At 35.1% G+C, this 22,008-nt stretch overlaps 1 protein-coding gene across 1 annotated transcript in view; it reads left to right on the top strand.

The window, feature by feature from the left end:
• ROCK2 (Rho associated coiled-coil containing protein kinase 2) overlaps positions 1 to 22,008 on the top strand; it is a 134,753-nt gene that overhangs the window by 30,269 nt on the left and 82,476 nt on the right. Inside the window, exons 2-3 of the mRNA XM_019650004.1 lie at positions 16,180 to 16,261; positions 17,493 to 17,593. Coding sequence (XP_019505549.1) covers positions 16,180 to 16,261; positions 17,493 to 17,593 — 183 coding nt within the window. The remainder of the gene's footprint in view (positions 1 to 16,179; positions 16,262 to 17,492; positions 17,594 to 22,008) is intronic.

A 22,008-nucleotide genomic window follows, 5' to 3' on the forward strand; every position in this document is an offset into this window, starting at 1 on the left:
ATGCAGCGATCAGTATACTCTGCTGAAGATGCTAGGGGGACCTTCTGCACATCTGTTATGGTCTCTCTTTGTATGTCTGTGCCCTCTCTGGTACTCTGCCCTGTAGCTATCTTGTCCTCACTGGGTTCCAGCTCTCCTCCTCAATCCAGGGTGACTGGCCTATCGTAGGTTCCCTCTCCAGGCATGATCACCCGGATATTGTCTCAGGTGGTAAGCTGCGACTGTCTCTGGGTGCACTTCGTTTCTCCCCCTTCAGGGTTCACTGTCCTTGCTTATCTTTCATTTTTATCCAATATCTTGAAAATTGTTTCACTTGTTTTTTTCTGGTTGCTTAGTTGTTGAGGTGGGGGTGGGGGCATGTGGATAAATCTAGTCCCTGCTAACTCCATCTTTGCTGAAAGTGGAGGTTGTATATATTTTAACTTAATCCCCTAAACATTAAAGACCCATTATCAGACTACAGTAAGACCTGTATGAAGTAATTTTATTATATGCCATAATTTATGTAAAGTGTTTATCATAGCACTTGGACATGGCAGAACTGTTTGCTTTTGTTATTCTCACTGTCCCATCAAAGGACATATTGTTGATGCCTTTCTTAAATTTAAATGTTAAATTATTTAAGATGAGATCTAATCCAGCTAATTACAATTGCACCATGAGATAGTGTTATTGAAGGAATTTGGTAGTGGTTAAGGATATTGGAAAAGTAGATACAGTATGACGGAGACTGCTACTTACTAGCTATTGTGTATTCTACTTCTGTATTAGAAGAACACCTGGGATTTCATTGCTTTGAACTAAATGGAATACACACAGACACACACATACAGAATTTTTTTTAAGCAGTTTTTGATACTGTGTGTGATTAAGTTGTGGCTTATGGAATGTGAACTTTGAGTAGCATCCAGGAAGACTCCTGGTAGGAAACTTAGGTATCCTTTTCTTGTCATTTCTTTTTAATGGCTGGTGTTGGTGCTAGCTGTCCGGAGTCATGAGGTGGAAGTAGTGTATTCAGCTTGATGGTAACAGAGCTGAGGAGCCTGGGTCCTTAATGATCATTGGAGCTACTGTATGGATCCTTAACTGTTTTGAGGCAGATACATGAGGGACGTTTTCCGTTCCGTCTCTTGCAGCTAACCCTAATTCAAACTAAGATACTTAAAAATGACCACCATTTCTTGAATATTACCAAGGAAACAAGATGCTTAGAATATTATATAGCAAAGGGCAACTTGATTGGGTTTTTTAAATAGCTTTTAAAAATTAATAGTTACCCTTTATTAGACTTCCTTTTATGTATGTGCCCTGTGTTTTACAAGCATCATTTTAATTCCTTCATGTCTTTTTTGCAACAATCCTGCAACGTTATATTATTTTTTCTGTTTACTGATGCTGTTGAGGTTAAGAAAAGATATATAACTTGGTAGTGGTGGTAGAGTTCATGTTCCATTTCAAGTCTTCCTGACTCCAGATCACACACTTTTTTCACTAGGCCGTGACTTTTCTAATGCCTTTGCTTTAAGAGTCTCATGCTCTACCGACTGAGCTAGCCGGGCACTCGTTAATGCCTTTGCTTTAAATTTTTATTTCTGAGACACCTCTGGTTGGTAAATTAATCTCTTTACTTAGTAGGGAGCACCTTGTACAAATAGCTAAATTAATTGTTTCAGGGCACTTATTTTTTTGTTTGTTTATTAAAGAAGAATAAGAAGTTAACTTCCCTGAATCTACAAAGTTGAAAACCACCATAAACTCTAGACTAGTGGTAATTCAACCGTACGGTTTCTACCATAGATGATGGTTATTCTGAAGGCTTCAACCCAGCCTTTGCTTTAAATCTTTTAACTGGGCTCGTGTCCTTCATCAATTAAAGGTTTAGTTTTAGGCATGGTTAGTTTTAAATTACCGTACTTAGGATCTGAGGAAAACAGCTTGATTCTTCTAGTCTATTCTATTTCTCTTAATTCATTGAGAAATTTTGATATATTTTTGGTTTTTATTATTATTTTGTGTTAGCCTACTCTTATTCTGAAATGACATAATAATAGCAGTCACAGGACAAACATCATATCCTAGGAGCATACAAGTGCCAGGATACTTAAAATACATGATCACATAAAACAGTTACCTCTTAAAGAAATTTAATTTTTATAATGTGTTATGGCAAAATAACTTTAAAGCCTGGGTGTTTTAGAACCTGTTTTACCTGTTATTTCTCAAGTGAAATGAAGACTGATTGCATACCTGAAAGAAATTTGCTGGTTGAAGAGACGGATGCCAGAACTATTGAGAATAAGTCCTTGTTTGTGTAACCTTTTGGTTTGTTGAGTCTTTCCTTTTATGGAGTACAGGAAATTAAATACTGTGGAAGAATTTGCCATTCCTAGCTGGTCACATGTTCACTATGCTGTAGAATTTCTTAATGCTACTTTATTATTTTATAAATCTGGCATTATTTTTCTCTTTAGTAATTGACAAAGTATGGATATAAATTTAACAAGGAAAATCATTTAAAATTGGTAATATTATGTATCAAATGTTGTATAAGTTCTGAATTTTCTTGGGCCTTAAGACTATCCATTGCCTCCCCTTCTACCAACCTGATACTGGATACATATATGTACTATTTCCTTCTCCTCTTCGGCTTTTACAATACTTACCTACTTTTCCAACTTCTCAAGTTTCACTGCTACTAGTTGAGGGTAGTTGTATTGAGTACTTTTCAGAGAGCTGTCTTAGAACGTATCCAAATAGGCCTCCGCCCAATGTGGTAGCCGTTAGCTACACACGGCTGAGTTAATTAAACTGATTAAAATAAAACAAATTCAGTTCCTCTGTTGCACTCACCTTATTTCAAGTGCTAAATAGTCACAGATGGCTAGGGGCTATCATATTGAACATCTATATCATGTTGAACAGCTATAGAACATCTATTGAGTAACTTAAATGTGGCTAATCAGATCAGAACTGAAGAAGGTACTGGATGCTGTTCTTACTATTCTAGATAAACACGTATGTCATTTAATAATGTAATTATTGGTTTTAATTTCTAGTAGAGGTTGTTTAAAAAAGTGAGGACATTCATCTCTATCAAGCCTTCCATACCAGTTTACATTTTGATGTAAGCTTCTACTGTATTTTGAGAAAATTTTCAGAGGTTATTGTACAGTGTTGTCCAGTTAACAGACAAATGAGACTTTGCTCTTTGTTAAATGGCTTTCCAGGAAAAAATATAGATATCTTTTTAGATGTTTATTGCATTCCTGATAATAGGAGTAATATACGAAGGTCTGACAATTAAGCTTATGAACTCATCCTAGAAAAAGTGCTACATAACCTCATTGCTGAATATCACTACGGTCACCTTTGAAGTCCTCCCCTTGGGAAGCTGTGCACTGATGCCAGCACCTAGTCCACCCTTCAAAGCAATTTCAGAACATTTTCTAGAATGGCCATCAGAGCTGTCATCCTTTTACCCTTGATGTCCTGAATGTCATCAAAATGCCTGCCTTTCAATATTGTCTTTATCTTCCGGTAAAGAAAGAAGTTATTGGGGGCCAGATCAGGTGAGTAGGGAGGGTGTTCCAGTACAGTTATTTGTTTACTGGCTAAAAACTCCCCCACAGACAGTGCCGTGTGAGCTGGTCTATTGTTGAGATGCAAGAGCCATGAATTGTTGGCGAAAAGTTCAGGTTGTCCAACTTTCACGCAGCCTTTTCAGCACTTCCAAATAGTCAAGTTGGTGAACTGTTTGTCCAGTTGGTACAAATTCATAATGAATAACTCTTCTGATATCAAAATAAGGTTGGCAACATCATTGCAACAAGTTCGTGAACTGAATTATCTGACCTTGTATGGTTATTATAGAAAAGTGGAAAATGTGAAGAATAAGAAATAAAACCTTACAACCACACAGAAGATGTCGTTATTGTTTTGAGTTTTTATTTTTTGCTACATTTTGAATTTAATTTCAATTTGTTTAAACCATTGGAAATGTGCTTCATATTCAATTTTGCCCTTAATGTGGTAGCATAAGGATTTCCCTCCCTGTGATATTGTTAATTTTTTTCTTTAACTTTTAAACAAATGCACCACAATATTGAATTAAGTGGTTTACACCATAATTTGTTTAACCATTCCCCTGTTGTTGGACATTGTGTTCTATATAATGGTGCTCTTCGTTTTGTAACACTGTTTACAAGGATATGTCTGCAACTTGACTAAAATTTTTTTAACAAAATTTTCACCTTTTATAGTAATGACTTGCTTTAAGTTTATGTCTTCTAGAGTATAAGCTACTTTAGTTTAAGGACCATGAGTCGATTATCTTAGATCTTACTTAGACAATTAGATCATTCATTTTTATGAGTTTTGCCTGTGGATGGGAATATGCATGAAATTTTAATGAAATAATAGAATAATTCAGTTTTTTTGGATATATTCCTTGCCTTTAAGGACTATAGTCTCATTTTTAAAATACATGTTTCCTCCCTCCCTCCCCTCCATTTTTGTACCTCTTTTCATGGGAGAAAGTTTTTGAATATGCCATTTAAGGAGATGAATAATTTCTCAAGGACATCCATATTTGAGCACCATATTTGCCTGGCCTTTTCCCATGCCACAATATGGTTTAGCTATTTTACAAACGTCTTTAGTGGCAAACACAGAACAGTTGATCATGGGTGCAGGGATACTATCAAATTTAATTATGATATGGCTTTGTAACTTTTATAAGTTGATTTCAACAATTTTCCAATATAAGGAACCATGAAAAGCAAAATTAATAATATATATAGTTTAATATTTTGTTTTTTTGAACTTACTGGAGGGCCGGCCAAGTGGCGCATTGGTTAAGAGTTGGCTTGGGACACCAGCTCTGAGCAGCAGGGCCCAAGTTTGGATTCCACATGAGGGCCAGTGATGCTGCACCCTCTACAGCTAAGATGGTGAACAACAGCTCGACCTGGAGCTGGGCTGCCGTGAGTTCCCGATGATGGCATAGGCTGCAGTGAGGCTGCAGTGGGTTGCCGTGAGCTACTGTGAGTGGCTTGCAGCCAGCGTGAGCAGCTAGCAGCCGGCGTCAGCTGCTGTGAGCTGCCGTGAGTGGCCATCCAATAGCCTGCAAGCAACTGCCTCACCTGGGAAGAGTGCAATGATAATACCAACATGGGCCAGTGAAGCAACGTCCTCAACAACTAGACTGAAGAACAAAAAGGACAGCAACTTGTCTGTTCCCCTTCCCCGTTTCCCCAATGCTGTCTGTTCTCCTTCCCCAATTCCCCAATAAAACCTTAAAAAAAATTAATGATTATCACCATATTTAGGGATATGTATGTATGTACACATGCACAGGCATATGGTTTTTTGTGTGTTTCATTTTTCAGAAGCATTGGGCTAGATTCAGATATGTTTGTTGTATAGGAGTTTCTTTTAAGATAATGTTTTGTGTCATTTTGGTGATATGCAAGAAAGGAAGATCAGCTGTATTATCTGGTGGCATAGGAGAAAAAAGCATTTATTAAATGAGGTGCTCCTGATTTGACCACTTCATGTGTAGAAACCATGATCATTTTGCAGAGTTTTGGATTATACTTTTTTCTTAAATATGAACTATTCAGTATGTTTTATAATACTGTAAACTAATTGAGATCATTGTGGTTAGCTTTAATTATAGCCTTGGTAGTTTTTCAAGGAAATGGAGTAGTAAAATATGAGACCTCAGCTATATATGTCCCTTGGTTTTCACCATTGACTATTTGAATATGAGTTTACTGTCATTCTTTTTTTCCTCGAGAAAACTTGCTTTTTTATATATTTGTATTTTTCAATCAAATTTGATACAGTTAATTCTTGTCTGTCAGCATTTGGAAACTGTACTTTCCACATGCTGTTGATGGATGTTTTCTTGCTGTATTAGCTGGCTGCAATATTACATGTTTGCTTTCTGATGGAAATAGGTTTGCTCACTAAGCTCCTTAGAGCGGAGACATTAGCTCATTCATTTATGCTAGAGACATATTTGTTGAAACGATGTCCCAGAGCTATCAAATTAGCAGTGGAGTTCTTTTACCTGTTTCAGTATTCCCTTACTATGATTGGAAAGTGAATTTACTCTGTAATTGTATCTTAAGTCATTTGTGTTCCAAGGACTTTGTATACATTCAGTCATTTAATAAATATTTATTTAGTAACTACCACGTGCCAAGCCCTGGTTTTGGCCCTGAATTAGGCTCTGGGAGTGTAGCAGTAACAGAACAGATAAAAATTCCCTGCCCTCGGTTTACATTTTAATGGGGAACTGGAAAATAATAAATAATTAAGTTAATTGTATGTAAGACAGTGATTTATGGTAAGGAGAAGAAAAGTAAAACAAAGAGGAAGATATGACCATATAAGGTGTTCACAGTTTAGATAAGTAAGATATTCCTGAAAGGTGCATTCTAAGTAAAGACCTGGCGGAAGCAGGAGAGCAAGCCATATGGACACGTGGATATGAGCACATCAGACAGAAGGAAGTAGCGAATCCAGGGGTCCGGAGTCGGGAGCATACCTTGCTGTGATTTTATTTAAAAAACAAACAAAACAAACTCTTTATTTGGAAACAATTTCGAATTTATAGACAAGTTTTAAAAGCTTCCGTATATGCTTTGCTTGGAGACCTCATTCAAGTTTTGTTAATTGCCTGAATAGTAATGTTCTTTAGACCAAAAGGGAAAAGGACCTAATCCATGGTCATGCATTACATCTAGCTCTCCTGTTTAATCTTCAATTTGGAACAGTTCCTCAGTCTTTCTTGATTTTCTTGCTGTTCACAATTTTGAAGATAGCAAGCCACTTATTTTGTAGAATATCCCTCAATTTGGGTTTGTCTAATGTTGGCTGATGATTTAGGCCCAAGATAGGTATTTTTGGCTTCAATTTCACAGAAGCAATGTGTTCTTAATGAATCCTATTTGGCAGTATACAGTTTATCCCATTAGGTAGGTTAACTTTCATTACGTGATTAAAGAAGGTGTCTACAAAGTTTCTGTTACTCCCTCTATCCCTTTATAATTAGTAATTATTTTGTGGGGAGTTACTTTGAGGCTCTGTAAAATCATGTCTGTATTCTTACTTTTATCTGCTAGTTTTAACATCCATTGATGTTTCTCAACTAAGTTAATTTTTACCATGATGTTGGTTGCCAAATATTCTGATTCAAGTATTCCTTCTGTATTTGTTAGTTGACATTTTACTGTAAGAAAGAGAATTAGTTAGCTAATTCATTCATATCCATTTATTTACATTAGGAATTCCTGTTTTATTCAATGGGTTATATTCTGTTACTATTTGTTATTTATTTTAATACTCAAATTGTCCCAGATTTGCCATTGGGAGTCTTTTCAAGCTGGCTTGCATGTGTCCTTTTGATATGTTCTCATCAATCTTTGTGTACTCTTTACTTTTTAAAGAACTTTTATCTTGAAATAATTATAAGTTCATAGGAAATGCAAAAATAATACAGAATGGTTCTGTGTACCCTTCACCTAATTTCCTCTACTGCTTATGTTACGTAACTATAGTACATTATCTAAATCCAGACACTGGCAATGATACAATGCATATGTGTAGTTCTATGCCATTTTATCCCCTGTGCACCTCCTTACTTTTGGCACAAGATACTACAGACTCCTTTTGTAATTGTCCTGTTCTAGTACTGGAATCAGTCATTTCTCCAAGGAGCCCTTGTTCCTCTTAGTGGAGAATAGTATTTCAGAATCACAATCTGGGTGCTATATGGGTTCACTGCTGTTGGAGTGTCTCTGCACTCAGACCCGTTCAGGGGATAGATTGAGGAGGAAGCATGGGTGTGTGGGTGTTCACCCACACAAACACCTACATCTATATTTCTGTATGTTTATATATTGAAAACTATGAGTTTACACTGATACCTCCAATTTCAGGCCAACACCATGTGTTCATTCTAGCTCTCCTCCCGTATTTGTATTTCTCCCAATAGTAAGAGCTGATGTATGTTATCATATAGTGAGTAATTTGCTCAGTTCCTCCATTGTAGCCAGCTTCCCACCCCATTTCTACTTACTGTTTGTGTAGGGCCCCTGTTGTGATTTTAAAACATTTAGAATGTCCGTGTGGCTGGGGCAGAATGAATGAGAAGGAAAGTGAGAAGGGATGAGGTTTGAGAGTTAAGTGGGTGAAGGCTGATCATAAAGAGCCTCATGGTCATAGCTGGGAATTTGTGCCGTTGGAGGTTTGGAGCAGAGGAGTGATGGGATCATCTCGGTTCTACTGAAAATAATCTGAAGAGCAAAGGGGAGGGCAATGCTACAAGCAGGGAGAAGTGATAGGAGGCCTTTGCAGCAATTCAGGTGAAATGGTGGTGTCTTGAACTAGGGTGGGGGTAGTGGGGTAGTGAAAACTGGTGGAATTCTGATTTCATTTTGAAGGCAGTGCTGACAGAATTTGTAGGGATTTGGATTTAGGCTCTTGAGAGAGAGAAAATTTAAGGTTGACATCAGAATTGTTGATCTGTGTATTTGGAAGGATGAAATTGCCGTTGACTGAGATGTGGAAGACTGAAGGAAAAAATGGGTGCAGTAGAAGGGGGTAGGTAGGGCACAGCTCTGGACATCGTCATTTGTCCCACATAAGACATCCACATAAACTGGATGGCAAATAGGCAAATGGAGGGTAAGGGTCTAGAATTCAGGATTGTAAGTATCTGGGATAGAGATAATGAATTTGGAAGCCAACAGCACTTAGAGACAAGGTGAGATCTCCTATGGAGTGAGTGGATTCAAAAGGGGCTAAAGAACTGAAGAGAAACCAGCAAAAGAGACCAAGAAAGGGTAGTGAGAGAGATATATGGAAAACCATGTGAATGCATTTTCATCAAAGTCAAATGAAGAAAGATTTTCAAGAAGTAGATAAAAGATTATTCAAAGATGTTTATGGGTCACATACAGTGATAATTGGATTAGCAATGTGGAGGGTATTGATAGGCTCAAGAAGAACAGTTCAGACAGTTTGGTGGTGGCGGGGAGAACGAAAAACTGGAGTGAGTGTTAAAGAGAATAGGAGGAGAAAAGCAAAGACAGCGTAGATACCTCTTTCAAGGAATTCCCTGTAAAGAGAAAGGGAGAAACAGGATGATTATATGGGAAGTGGAGTCAAGGGTTTTATTTTTTTAAAGGTAAGAGAAATACCAACATGCCAATGATAGTAATTAGGTAGAGAGAGAACAGAGACGAGGTGATAGGATGGCTGTGGTGAGGGGACAGAGGGGAATTGTTATAGTGTTGGTCTTTCAGTAGGCAAGAGGCGATGTGAAATTTAGTGCATAGGTGGAGGCATTGGCTAAAGCTAGGACTAGAATATAATAGCTGGAAAGAAAGTAGAATATATGGGTACAGGTGCAGGAATATAGACAGATTTAGTGAGAGCTTGTGCAAGTAGTTAATGAGATAAGAAGCCAGAACCTTAGCTAAGAAGGATGTTGGGAGAGGAGATTTTTGAGTTTTGCGGAGAGAGGAGAAAGTTTGAAATCACTCAGGAGAGTAGGAGAGACAATGGGCCAGGGAAATAGTCGAGGATGGCTAGTCAGCCAAGGGCCACTTGAGCATGGCTCTGCGCTTTTAAGTCAGGTTTAGCTCTGGAGGTGCAAGGACAGGAGAAAGAGAATTGGATTTAATCAATGATGTGAGTTTTCCAGGAGAGTGTGATTAAGTGAGAGGAACAAGAGGGTAAGTGCAGGGCTGTGATTATGAAAATTAACTGGAATTTAAGTTACATAAAGAGGAAACATAGTGGGGAGGATGAAGGACAGCGGAAAATGACAGGATCTGGATTGAAGGTCCCTGTTGAGTCAAAAGGTTGTTGGAGTTGAGGTATCAGTGAGAGTGAGCGGGAAAGATAAGAGTAGGGTGTTTAAAAGCGAGATTATGGAGGTGTTGCAATTACTGGTAATGTAAGGTTAAGGAGACCACGGGAGTGAGTGCCCACCATATTAGAAGGATATCCTTTCACTGTTCTCTGCCTCCTACAAACCATATGTGAGCTCCGCCCCTCCCCCCCTTCTCTGGAATTCCAGTAAATGTTGCTTCTGCCCAAACTTGAACTGGGATCTTTATAGGAATTTAAAATAGGATATGTTTCAGTGAGATATGAAGAGCTATAGATAATAAATGAGTACTTTTTTTAAAAAAAGTCTAAATTTATTAAGGTGTGTTCTGAAATACATTAGATCTTGTTCACTTAGACTTTGCTACATTTTATTATGAGTTACAGAATGGTGTCACAAAAAATGGTAGAATTTAATTTAGGAAAGAAAAGAATTAAACCCTATAATTCCATCATGCTATCACAATTACTGTGTTCACTTTGGTGCATTTTCATTCAAAAACTTTCATATGCGTACTTCTTTTAAGTAGAATTATCATACATTCAATTTTATATAATGTACTTTTAACAAATTAATATTTTGTATTACTTCCTACATAGTCTTTATCACCATCATTTTAATGATGATTTAATATAGCTCTAACAAACTTGAATAAAATTAATCTTTCTGTTCAAGATTTTTAAGTTGCTTTGAATTTTTGCTGTAGTAAATAATGTTGCTCCAAATGCTTATGTGTTATATGTAACCTCATAGATTTTAATTGGCTGAAATCAAGTTTCAATCTATATAAAATGGAAGTAAGATTGAAACCCAGTAGGCAGCAAGAGTTCTTTAAATTAATTACAACATAACTACATTCATAACAAAAGGAGGTACAGTGACTAGTACTTTTCAGACTTACGTTTGTTTCATTTGGCTTCTTAAACAGTACTTGATGAGTTTGTCAGACTAGTCCTATGATTTAGATGTTATATTACATAGATGTTGAAAATGAAATTTAAAGGAGTAAAATAGTTTTATTTATGGAACACATTAAATTAGTGATGAAATGATTTTTGGTTTCATTTGTATCAAAGATGTGCTGATAGGTTTAGATGTTCAAGTCAAATTTAAAACACCTTTAAACTCTACATCTCTTGAATTACATAATCCTTAAATGCAAAGTTTGTATTTAGGTAATATTGAAAATAATGGAAGTAACCGACATTTATTGAGTGAGTTTATGTAGAGGGACTGTTTGGAGATGAAGCTGAAATTTAACTTCACATCTTGTGGGAAAATAATTTTTTATATTTAGGTTCTTGGTGGGTGGAAACCATATGGGCAAACTTCTAGTTACAAAATGAAAGAAAAGGCTCTGTTGGTTTAATTATTGAACAATTGGCTAGAAACAGGTTCGGAGAACTGTTTGTTGTCATTGAGTGGAAATGTGACCCAAGTTGTTTTATCTTCTATAAACAAAGCACTAGTAAACAAAGCTTTGTTTGTTTTACTTTGAAAATTTTTAAAATGCTGGAATAGCTTTACTGTAAAAGTGGCTTGAGGCGTTCTCTCTCTCTCTCTCTCTCTCTCTCTCTCTCTCTCTCTCTCTCTCTCAATATATTAAACTAGCTACTCAAGTTTATAGTGAAGTTTATCTATATTATGCAAAATACATGCAAGACACTTCCACACAGTACTCTTTTATTTCTTATTTTCCTAAGTAACTTTTTCCCCCTTCAAGTCAAGATTCTTTTTTGTTAGATGACAGGATAAATTTAGTTAGTAATTTAATTTGGTTGACAGATCTTAGACTAATGTACTTAAAAAGCTATATTGTAAAATAAACATAAGGATTTTATGCAACTCGTATTATAAATGACAGGTGATCAGTTAATATGACTTATATTTTTCTAGGTAAAATAGAAAGTGTGCCATAAAAAGTAAAGTGGAGTCTACTTAAGATTCAGAAGTTTTTCTGTGTGTGTGTGTAGGTTGGCTTAACAATTTATACTTTATTTGCTAATGATGGGTTTGTTTGGTCTCACTATTTTTAGTTTTGTATTTGTATTTGGAGTTGTAGTAACAGAAGGAGGAAATGTATTACAGATTCATTTAAATAACATTTCCTGGTCACTTATCTGTACAGCAGATACACAGAAATATGTTTCCTATTCTTTTGTTGTCTTAACTTTAAAACCTGGATGTTGTTTAGTGTTTTATTAGAGGAATAACTTTATTAACTTTAACTTCAGTAATGTTTAAAAGTATAAACATATCATAACATTCTAATTCTGTCCCTTATAAATTATGTTGGCTTGGCAAGTGTTTTAACCTCTCCAAACTTAAGTTTCTGTGCCTGCCTGATGTGGGTATAATAATAATAGCTAACTTATTCTACATTATTGTGAGGCTTAAAATGCTGACTGCACGTAAAATGCTTTGTATAGCACGTGGCACAAAGTAGTCAAGAAAAGTTTCTATTAATAGTAAATACTGTATTGACCTGTATAATTTAGGTACAATTTTTGGTAGATAGACTAGAAAGTACAAGGTATTATATAATTTATAGTCTAGTTATTTAGGGTCTATGAATGTAAACTCATAGTAGCATCTTAAATGAGGTTTTTGTTTTGTTTCTAGAAGTACAGCAATCATAGTAAAACAGAAGTAATAAGATGGTAGTGAACAGTGACTTGGCAAGATACCACAGTAAGCCTTGATTTCCTCCTCCTTTACTGACTGGTTCCTTCTTGGTCCCCTCTTCTTCCTAGTCTCTGAAGACGCATCCCAGGACTCAGTCCTTGGTCCTTTTTTCGTTTGCTCACACTCACTTCTGTAATGATCATACCCAGTTTTATGGCTTTAGATGCTACCCCTATGCTGACAGCTCATACCTATAAAATGTTCCGCTCAAGGATAATTTGTGCTGCCTTTAACAATTGAAATTTCTAGAAGGGTGTCTTCGTCATTTGCTTATGACTTAGACATTCTAGTTTGGTGAAGACTTTCCAGCCTCCTTCCTTTTTTGGGAGAATGCATTTTATTTCTTTAAAAACAATGAGATATTTAAAAGCAGTTTATAGTGAAAGTGAAATTAAGTCCAGTACTTCATTCCTTCTTAATAGCTAAAGTCTAAAAGTCTGTGCGTTCAGGAAAAGTTAGGGAAATAAGCTATTATATATGTATTTTTCCACTATAGTAATTGTAATTAGGGAAATTGGAAGTTGGCTTGTACTTGTTTACTTAGAAAGGTAGTAGGATAATACACCTTTCTCTCTGTTTTCCTCCTTTACTAACTTTTCATATATAGAAAAGTCGGTTCTAGTATTGGAGCTGATTCACATTTCTCTGCTAGTTAGTATTCGAGGTGTGGGAGATGCTAGTAACTGGGCAAGCGCTGGGGGTTTATTTAGCTCAAGATTTGATTGAAAGCTGTGACTGACCTAATTGGTTATGCAGTTTCATATAAAACTTGGGCAGTAATATTTTTTTCAGTGTCTTTCTTAGGAGCTAGGATTTTAACTCCAGCCCCTGTTTCCCCCCAGGATCCGTCTGGTTTGGGTCCCTTTTAATTCTCAGTCGCACTGCAATTGAGTGAATTTTTGTGACTTGAGCTTCTAGTTGTTTCTTGGCAGTTTTCTTTCTGGTCCTTGACTATTTTATGGTGGTGATGTGTTTTGTTTGTTTCAGTGGGGCTGTGACTTTTAAATGTTTTATTGTCATTTCTATGCATTTGGAAGTGGGGCAAGGGACAGATAGTGTTAATTTTTTTCATTGCTTTGAAGTTTTGGTTGTAGACTTTTTTAAGTTTTATTCTTAAAATTTTTTTTTCTTTATCTCAGTTTTAGTATCACTCTCTGAGAATCACAGTGGAAAATCACAGACAATGAAAAAAACAATCTAACTGCCTGAGGCTTAAATGAAACTGCATGAGAAGGAAGGCCATAGACAGGCTTTCACTCAAGTCTTGAGCTAACCCAGAGACTGGTTTTCAGTATTATTTTCATACACTGAAAATATTAATATCTTTAAAAAATTCAGAATTTGTTTCTTAAAAAGTGATATTAAATAGCATAAATTTCAAATGCAAATTTACATAGATTTTAATGTACACACAAAATTTTATGTACATAAAAATACATAAAACCTCAAGTATATATATAAATTTATAAATACTTATTAGTCCCTACATTTTCTTCTAATATAAGCTATTAGCAGATTAAAGTACCACAGTATCATTCAAAAATAAATACTACATAAAAATAAAACTTAATGCACAAATGAAATCGTATTTGTTATTTGTTCTTTAAAAAATGGTTTAAAAAAAACAAAATCTATTAAACCATTTCCAGATTTTTTCCTATTATTTAACTTTTATATAATCCCATGTCTTTATAACTTTTGGGGATGCTGTGGGTAAACAAAGTTTCAGTCCTTTTACCAATGTCAAGCTATAGTTTTGTTTCAAAGAAAGATTTCTTTTTTCATTATGTGTAGATGGAGATTGTAATACAGGTTTTATCATTTCAGTATGAAATGTTCATATTCCATTTGTTTGGAAAGCCTGTAAACTAGAGGAAGATAATTCTTGTAGTAGAAGCTGATGCCTTACCAATTTAAATGTTTTCTTCCTTTGGGGGTTAATGGAGATACAGAAGAATGCTTTCCAAATGAATGCACATTTCTTTGATTTGAAATTTTAACGCAAAGTATAAATCTGGATATGTCTAAAAATATAAGTGATTCAAGTTTTACATTTCAAACTTATTAAAATATCAAAATTATACCAATAAAGATATATTGATATTTTGGTACTTAAAAATAACCTAGTATGGTAAAAATGCTGGAATCCTTGAAAAGCAACTCCGCTATCCTGGAGAGGGGAATTGTGGGCCCAGGAAGTGGGGAGGGTGTCAAAGTATGAATTTAACAATCCCAACTTGATTGGAAGTTGGATATTTATTATTTTAATGTATTTATTTCTTTCAGTTCGGGAAAATCTAAATTATTTTAATGTGTCTACGTTAAGGATACCAGTGGGATATAAATTATTAAATACCATTAAAAATGTTTCTAGGTTACTCTTAGCACCTCAGCGCCTTTCTCTTACATATTAAAGAATGTTTTCATTAAATATTGACATATTTTTTAAAGAATGAAAATTAAAAATATGAAGTATAACTGAATGGTAAAACATAGTATGTGCAATTCTCCTAGAATTAGTAAATTAAAAATTCAAGTTACCTTTCTAAATGTTACATGTAATTTTATTCATGTTTTCCCCCTACCCAGATCTCCAAAAAGTCTCTTTATTGCTATTTTGTTTTCTGCAATCCTCCAGCTTCTTTATCTTTCCAAGCTCCCACTGGTGTTAGTCTGGTCATTGAGACTAGGACTAGGGGGATGAGTTAAGTATATCGGACTGCTAAGATGTAGCTAGTATTCTGCTGTGTCATTTCCTAATAGTATGACCTCAAGCAAGTCGAAGTCACTTAATGTCTCTAAGCCTTTGTTTTTAAAAATGAGTATATTTCATCCTGCTCTCCTCATGGTCACTTAGGGATGAGACAATATACCTATATGATAGTGCTTTAGAAATGTGGTTTCCTTCACAAGCATATTCACTGACTAATTTGAGATTTAGTTTGTTTCTTAATAGTTTTTTTCATCCCTACCAAGTTATATGTATGTACTTTTCCTATTTTGATTATAAATTTAATGCGTGCTTGTTGTAGGAAGTCTGGTAAATAACAGAAAAAGAAAGAGAATAGAAATCTGAATAATGTATCATCCTGTTTTCATGTTTATAGGGGAGATTTAATTTAGAGGCTGAGTTCCCTGAGGGTAACGATAGTTAGTGTCTTATTTATTTATTGGATTTTCTAGTCTTTGTATGCACTAGGGACAAAATTAATGATTGTTGAATGAATGGGAACTTCCTTAGTCAGCCAGAGTGTGCTTCTTAAAGTCAAAAGCTTGGTGAAATTTTACTGGGCATTTGAAGAGAGAAAAGAAAATACCTAAATAGCAAAAATAATAGTAGATACATATTTTAAAATGACATTTTCTATTGGCTAAAAGAACAAAGGAAAACATGATAGCATCAATCCTGATACTCTTTGGCAGAAGTTAAGAACCCAGTTAAAGATGTTGGATATGGAGCCATGGCAATTCATATCCAATTGAAATTGAGACAGTTACTCAGCAAGAACAACATATGATAAAATTTAAAGACTTTTTTTTTGAATGCGTGGAATTGTAACAACTTCCTCTTTTTATTTTTTGTTAAACAGGATGGCTTAAATTCCTTGGTCCTTGATTTGGATTTTCCTGCTTTGAGGAAAAACAAAAATATAGATAATTTCTTAAATAGATGTAAGTATATGTAAACTTCATATATGATCACATAACTATACTTTGATAAGAGATTTATGCTTGATTAATATTACTGAAGTCCATAAACTGACTAACTTATTAAACTTAAGTGTTTTTTAGGTTGCTGCTTATTGAAATACTAATATTCTTTATTTTCAAAGCAAATCTGTAGAACCAATTGCAATATATAAAGTAGGTAAAGTTCAAGACTTTGTATAAATTATTAAGACTAGTGGTTTCAGGTTATTTATGGCAGTTCGAGGAGAAATTTTAAGTTAATATTAACAACTCTAAGACTTCGCTTTACATTATCCAGAAGACTTAATGAACTTTGTTATATAAATGTAGGTATTTCAGTCTAGTTAATACAAGATAATGTGATAACAATTATTGCCATATATGTGGTAACTTAATATTTGCCAATATTGATGTTGCAATGAAGTTGTAAATGAAATTGAATTCTAAGAGTAAGAAATTCTTAAAATAATATATACTTTATATCAACACAATAAGCTCTTTCATTGGGAATTGTCAGAGTCTGGGCTATTTTCCTAATTAAACAATCCTGTCAATAGTTTACCATATCTATAATATGTGATTACTATTTTTCAAAGAAATAGGCCACCAAAATGCATTACTAAGATTAGCCTCACAAGTAATTTAATAGCAGCTTTTTTCCATGATTCAGAATGGACTCCAGGATTGCCTGGGTCATCAGTTTTTCAGCTGTCATTTAACTTGCCAAACAACAGAGTCAGAAACAGAATAGTGTCACTGCTACTTTTTGGTAGTCAGTGTTTGTTTATATGTGTTAATAAACCATAAAGTTTTGGTTCTTTGATGTAAACTTAATGTGTATCTTAGATTTTTAAGTAACAACCTTTAAGATTGTTAACTGAGAGATTCCGGGGTGACTGGTTAGCTCAGTTGGTTAGAGCGTGGTGCTGATAACACTAAGGTTACCAGTTCGATCCCCGCATGGGCCACTATGAGCTGTGCTCTCCCTAAAAGAGTCAGCTATGTCATTGTAGCAGTAAAGCAATGTGTAACCAATGACCATGGTTGTTCCCCAATAAAATTAAAAACAAACAAAAAACCGAGAGATTTAGCTGAAAACCAAACCCAGTTTTTTGAAGTAAAAAAATTTGTTTATAAATAGGTGATTATTTTAAAAATATTGTTTATAAATATGATGATTAATATTACAAATATTGTGATCTTTTTATTGTAGATGAGAAAATTGTGAAAAAAATCAGAGGTCTACAGATGAAGGCAGAAGACTACGATGTTGTAAAAGTTATTGGAAGAGGTGCTTTTGGCGAAGTCCAGTTGGTAAGAAAGTGTTTTGTTCTTTTTATTATTATTATGTTTTGAAGACATAGTTTTGTGAAACATTATCAGTAGCCCCTGAGTAGACCTAATTTCTATGCCCAGCCATGCCAGAATTAGCTTTCTGAGCTTGGGCAATTCATTCCATCTCTGAGAGCCTCAGTGTCTTCATCTACAAAAGGAGGCAATTGTGCTGTAAACAGCAGGTCTCTTCTAGCTCTGAAACACTGAGATTTAGAATAAGGCCGACTTGGCTTGACACATGATTTGTCTAGCAGTTGATATTACACCAGAGCTACTGTGTTTTTATTTAGTATGTTCAGATTATTTGCTTAATGAGCTGAGATTTATTTAGATATATGAGGAAGACATTTTAATAACTGAAAGTAAATACGAAATTTATCTCTGCAGGTAAAAGTGGTACCAACTGGAAATATTATAAATGTTTGCAATAAGTATTTCATTTGTAGTATTAAATGAGGAACTATAATATAATAATATTCTTATTTTCATCACCTGAGTATGAAACTCTTGTTTTTATCCTTATAGTTAAATGGCAGAGTCAAATTCTGTTTTTCACTTAACAGTGTTTTACTCTGTGGTCACTGTGTACCAGCATGGGTTTCTCCAGGAAGAAGTGCTCATAGACTAATGTTTGTCATTCCTTTTCTTTGATAGGTTTATTGAACTTGTAGGTCAGGGCAGTGCAAGAGGTAGAATATATGTCTATAATAGATTTGAAAGTCTGACATACTTGAGGATGATATGGAGAAATGTCAATGAATAAGCAGATGGGTAGGCAGCTTTATAACGATTTAATAACTACTCTAATGAGGCTGATGAAGTCATGAATGGTACCTTGGACAGAGATCCCCAGGGACAGGTTCTAGGGTTCTCTCCTCTCTCATTAAACATTTTATTAATAACTTCGATGGAGGCAGTGGTTGCATGTTGAATAATTTTGTAAATGAGTTGCAACTGAAGTATAAGGATGATTTTAGATGATGACCCAAAATCTAGAAATTATCAATTGGGAAGATGATTGGCCAGATAGAAGTGAAATTTAACCTGAGTATTGACCTATACTTGGATGCAAAGAACTCAAGGAATAGGTTGCCTAATAGTAATTTTGAATTAAAGAACAGTTTTCCTTGAATGTAAACCTGGCAAGAGTTAATGGTGATGAGGCTGCCCAAAATAGTAAAGGAAGTTTGGACTGCTTTAATGTAGTTTCTAAGTTTCTCTTTTTATAAGGACACTGGTTAGCGCCCACCCTAACAGCCTCATTTTAACTTAATCACCTCTTTAAAGGCACTATTTCCAGATACGGTCACACTCTGAGGTACTGGAAGGTAGCACTTTAAAATATGAATTTGGTAGTAGTGGTGAGGAGACAGTGACACACAGTTCACACCGTGACAGTATCTATGTATGTTGGGATAAACTTCAGTGATGTCAACTTTTTGACCATGGTGTGCATGCTTGCTTCTTTTTTTATGTTTACTAACTTATCTTGTATATAACCCCCTTTTCTTTGAGAAAGAAAGTTACAAATTCTAGCCTTGCAAATGTCTTCAGATAGTCTTCATTCTATTAATAGAATATACATTGTTCTTCAGATATTACTTTGGTTAATTGAGTAGCAAATGTTGAATGAGTAGCAATGCTATTATCAGCATTGGCAATACATTATATAGATGCTCACTCACACAAAGCACCTGCATTCATGGAGCTTTCATTTTGAGCTGGCCAGTATTATAGTGTCAAAAAGAAACTGTGGTCTAAGTTCTAAAACTAGAGTTATAAATTATCCTTCTTAAACATAATGCATATATGTTTTACATATGATTATTTGGGAGAGATGTATATAAAGTTTTCATGGTTAACGGGAAATATTTTTAGTATTTTTATTTTTGAAGTTATATCTTATTATTTTGTTGTTTGTGAACCTTCTCTTTAGTTGGTTTTGTGATATTCCCTACTATATTTGTACTTAAAGTGTTAAGTGACATTAAATTTTTTCCTGGTGGTTATTTTATTTAAAACTACACAAATTAGTATATGAATACATTCTCACTCTCAAAGATCTAAATTGCTTAGAATTAGGTAGAGTAAAATGTGAAAATCTCCTTTTATCATGTCTTCTCTTCATTTCCATTTTTCAGACATAAAGGTAACCAGCCTATTGGTATCCTTTTAGTGCTTGGATAATTAGAAACATTTGAGGATTTGCAAAACTAGTGTCAAATTATTTTCAGTGGATATTTATATTTTATCCTTATTATTTTTATTCTAGGAAGGTTGAAACCTTTCCCCATTGAGTTATAAAAATTGCATCAATTCTAATTATTCTCCCTTGAAATTAAAAATTCCTTTATTTATATAATGAATATGTACATAGTAGAATAATAAGAGAATAAGCCAACATTATATTTTTTAAAATCACCAGTAGTTCTAAGAGATAAGTACTTTTATTACTTTGATGTGTAACTTTCCAAATTTTCTATTTCTAAAGATATGTGTAACATATATATGTGTGTGTGTGTGTGTGTGTGTGTGTATGTCATATATGTATATTAAAGGATCATATTACATGGTTTTGTACTTGTGTTTTTTTGTGCAACAATAAATAGTAACACACACTTTTATAGCAGTTACAACATGCCAGGCAGGCTTGTAAGCATTTTGTATATAGTAACCAATCTTCACAATAGTCCTAGATAGATATTTTTACTATTATTCCCATTTTCCAGATGGGGAGATTCAGGTACATAGGATAAATAACCTGCCAAAATTCACATAGCTACTAAGTGGTTGAACTGAGATTTGAACCTAGGCAGAGGATTCCAGAGTTCATTCTCTTTGCCGTGTGGTCATAACCATTTCTCCGTGCCAATAAATCTAGACTTTGTGTGTAATTTTATTGGCTGCATGGTGTTTCACTTTCAACTTACTCAGGCTGTTCTTCTTTTTTCCTGAAATACCCTGTTTTCCTATGTTCCCAGCTGTTTCTTCTCAGTTTCCTTAGTGGTTCATTCTTCACCTGACTTCTAAATATTGTACAATAAGTCCTCATTTAATGTCCTCGATAGGCTCTTGGAAACTGTGACTAAGGAAAACAATATACTATAATGAAGCGTGTGTTACCATAGGTTAATTGGTATGAGAGTTAAGTTCCTACACCAACTTGTAAATAAAGACCCAAAACACTTCTAATATTAAACATCAAAATAAATGTGAGCTATGGCATAGATTTAAGGAAGATTAATAAAAACAAGTAAGATAATTTATTTTCCAACCCCTTATTCCAGTTCAGGGTTGAGGTTGGCCAGGGCCTCTCCCAGCAGCTCAGGGCACAAGGCAGGACCCCACCCTGGACAGCACACCCTTCCATCGCAGGGCACACTCACACACCCACCCACCCTCACTCAGACTGGGACAATTTACACAAGCCAGTTAACCTAACGTGCACATCTTTGGGATGGGGAGGAAACACGAGTATCCAGAGCAAACCCACATGGACATGAGGAAAACCTGCAAACTCGACATCTATGGTGGCCCTGGCTGGGAATCGATCTTTTTTTTTGGCCTCATCAATATTACAACAACAGACATTGAATGAAACATTATTCAAGGGCCTGCTGTAGTTCCCAAAGGCTAGACTCTTGTTTCTGTGATCTGCATTCCCTCCCAAGGTGAGCTCATGCATTCCTGTGAGTTTAAATAGAATCTATATAATGTCAAGGCTCAAATTTATAGCTGTTGCTCACTACTTTCTGCATTGTCCTTCAGACTCATATCCACGATGACTTATTTGACACCTCCATTAAGATGTCTCACAGACACCTAAACCGTGTGAAATTACAATGTTTGATTCCTTCTCTAACTTTGCTTTTCCTCCACAAATCTGTTTTCCTCTTATCCTCCCCATCTTAATAAATGGCTCCAGTATCAACCCAGTTGTTCAAGCCAAAAGCTAAGCATCATTAGTCATTTCTCTTTTTCTCATTTCTTATACTTAATTTTTCATTAAGTCTCACTCCTAATATTTCTCCAGTCTCTCTACTTTTTTTTGCACTGCCATCACCTTTATCCGAGATACCCTTTCATTCCTGGTCAGGTATGACCATCTACTTTTGTGTTCTGCTTTGTTTTCCACTCCTGCTAACAGTGATTCACCATTGTACTATTGATTTTGAACTAGGAAATACTGATGGAGGAAATATCAAGATCATTATTAAATCTGCAAATTCATGCTATCCAAGCTAAGCTGGACGCGCATTTCTTTTCGGCTGACTCTTCCCCATACTTCTTATCATTCTACTTTCGTGTACCACTCTTCCCTCTTTCTTGGTGCAGGTATAATAGAATCAACCGTGGGGCTTTGCTTGCTTGCTTTTTTTTTTTTTTTTTTTTTT

The sequence above is a fragment of the Hipposideros armiger genome, unplaced genomic scaffold (assembly GCF_001890085.2).
Source record: "Hipposideros armiger isolate ML-2016 unplaced genomic scaffold, ASM189008v1 scaffold_137, whole genome shotgun sequence".
Lineage (NCBI taxonomy): Eukaryota > Metazoa > Chordata > Mammalia > Chiroptera > Hipposideridae > Hipposideros > Hipposideros armiger.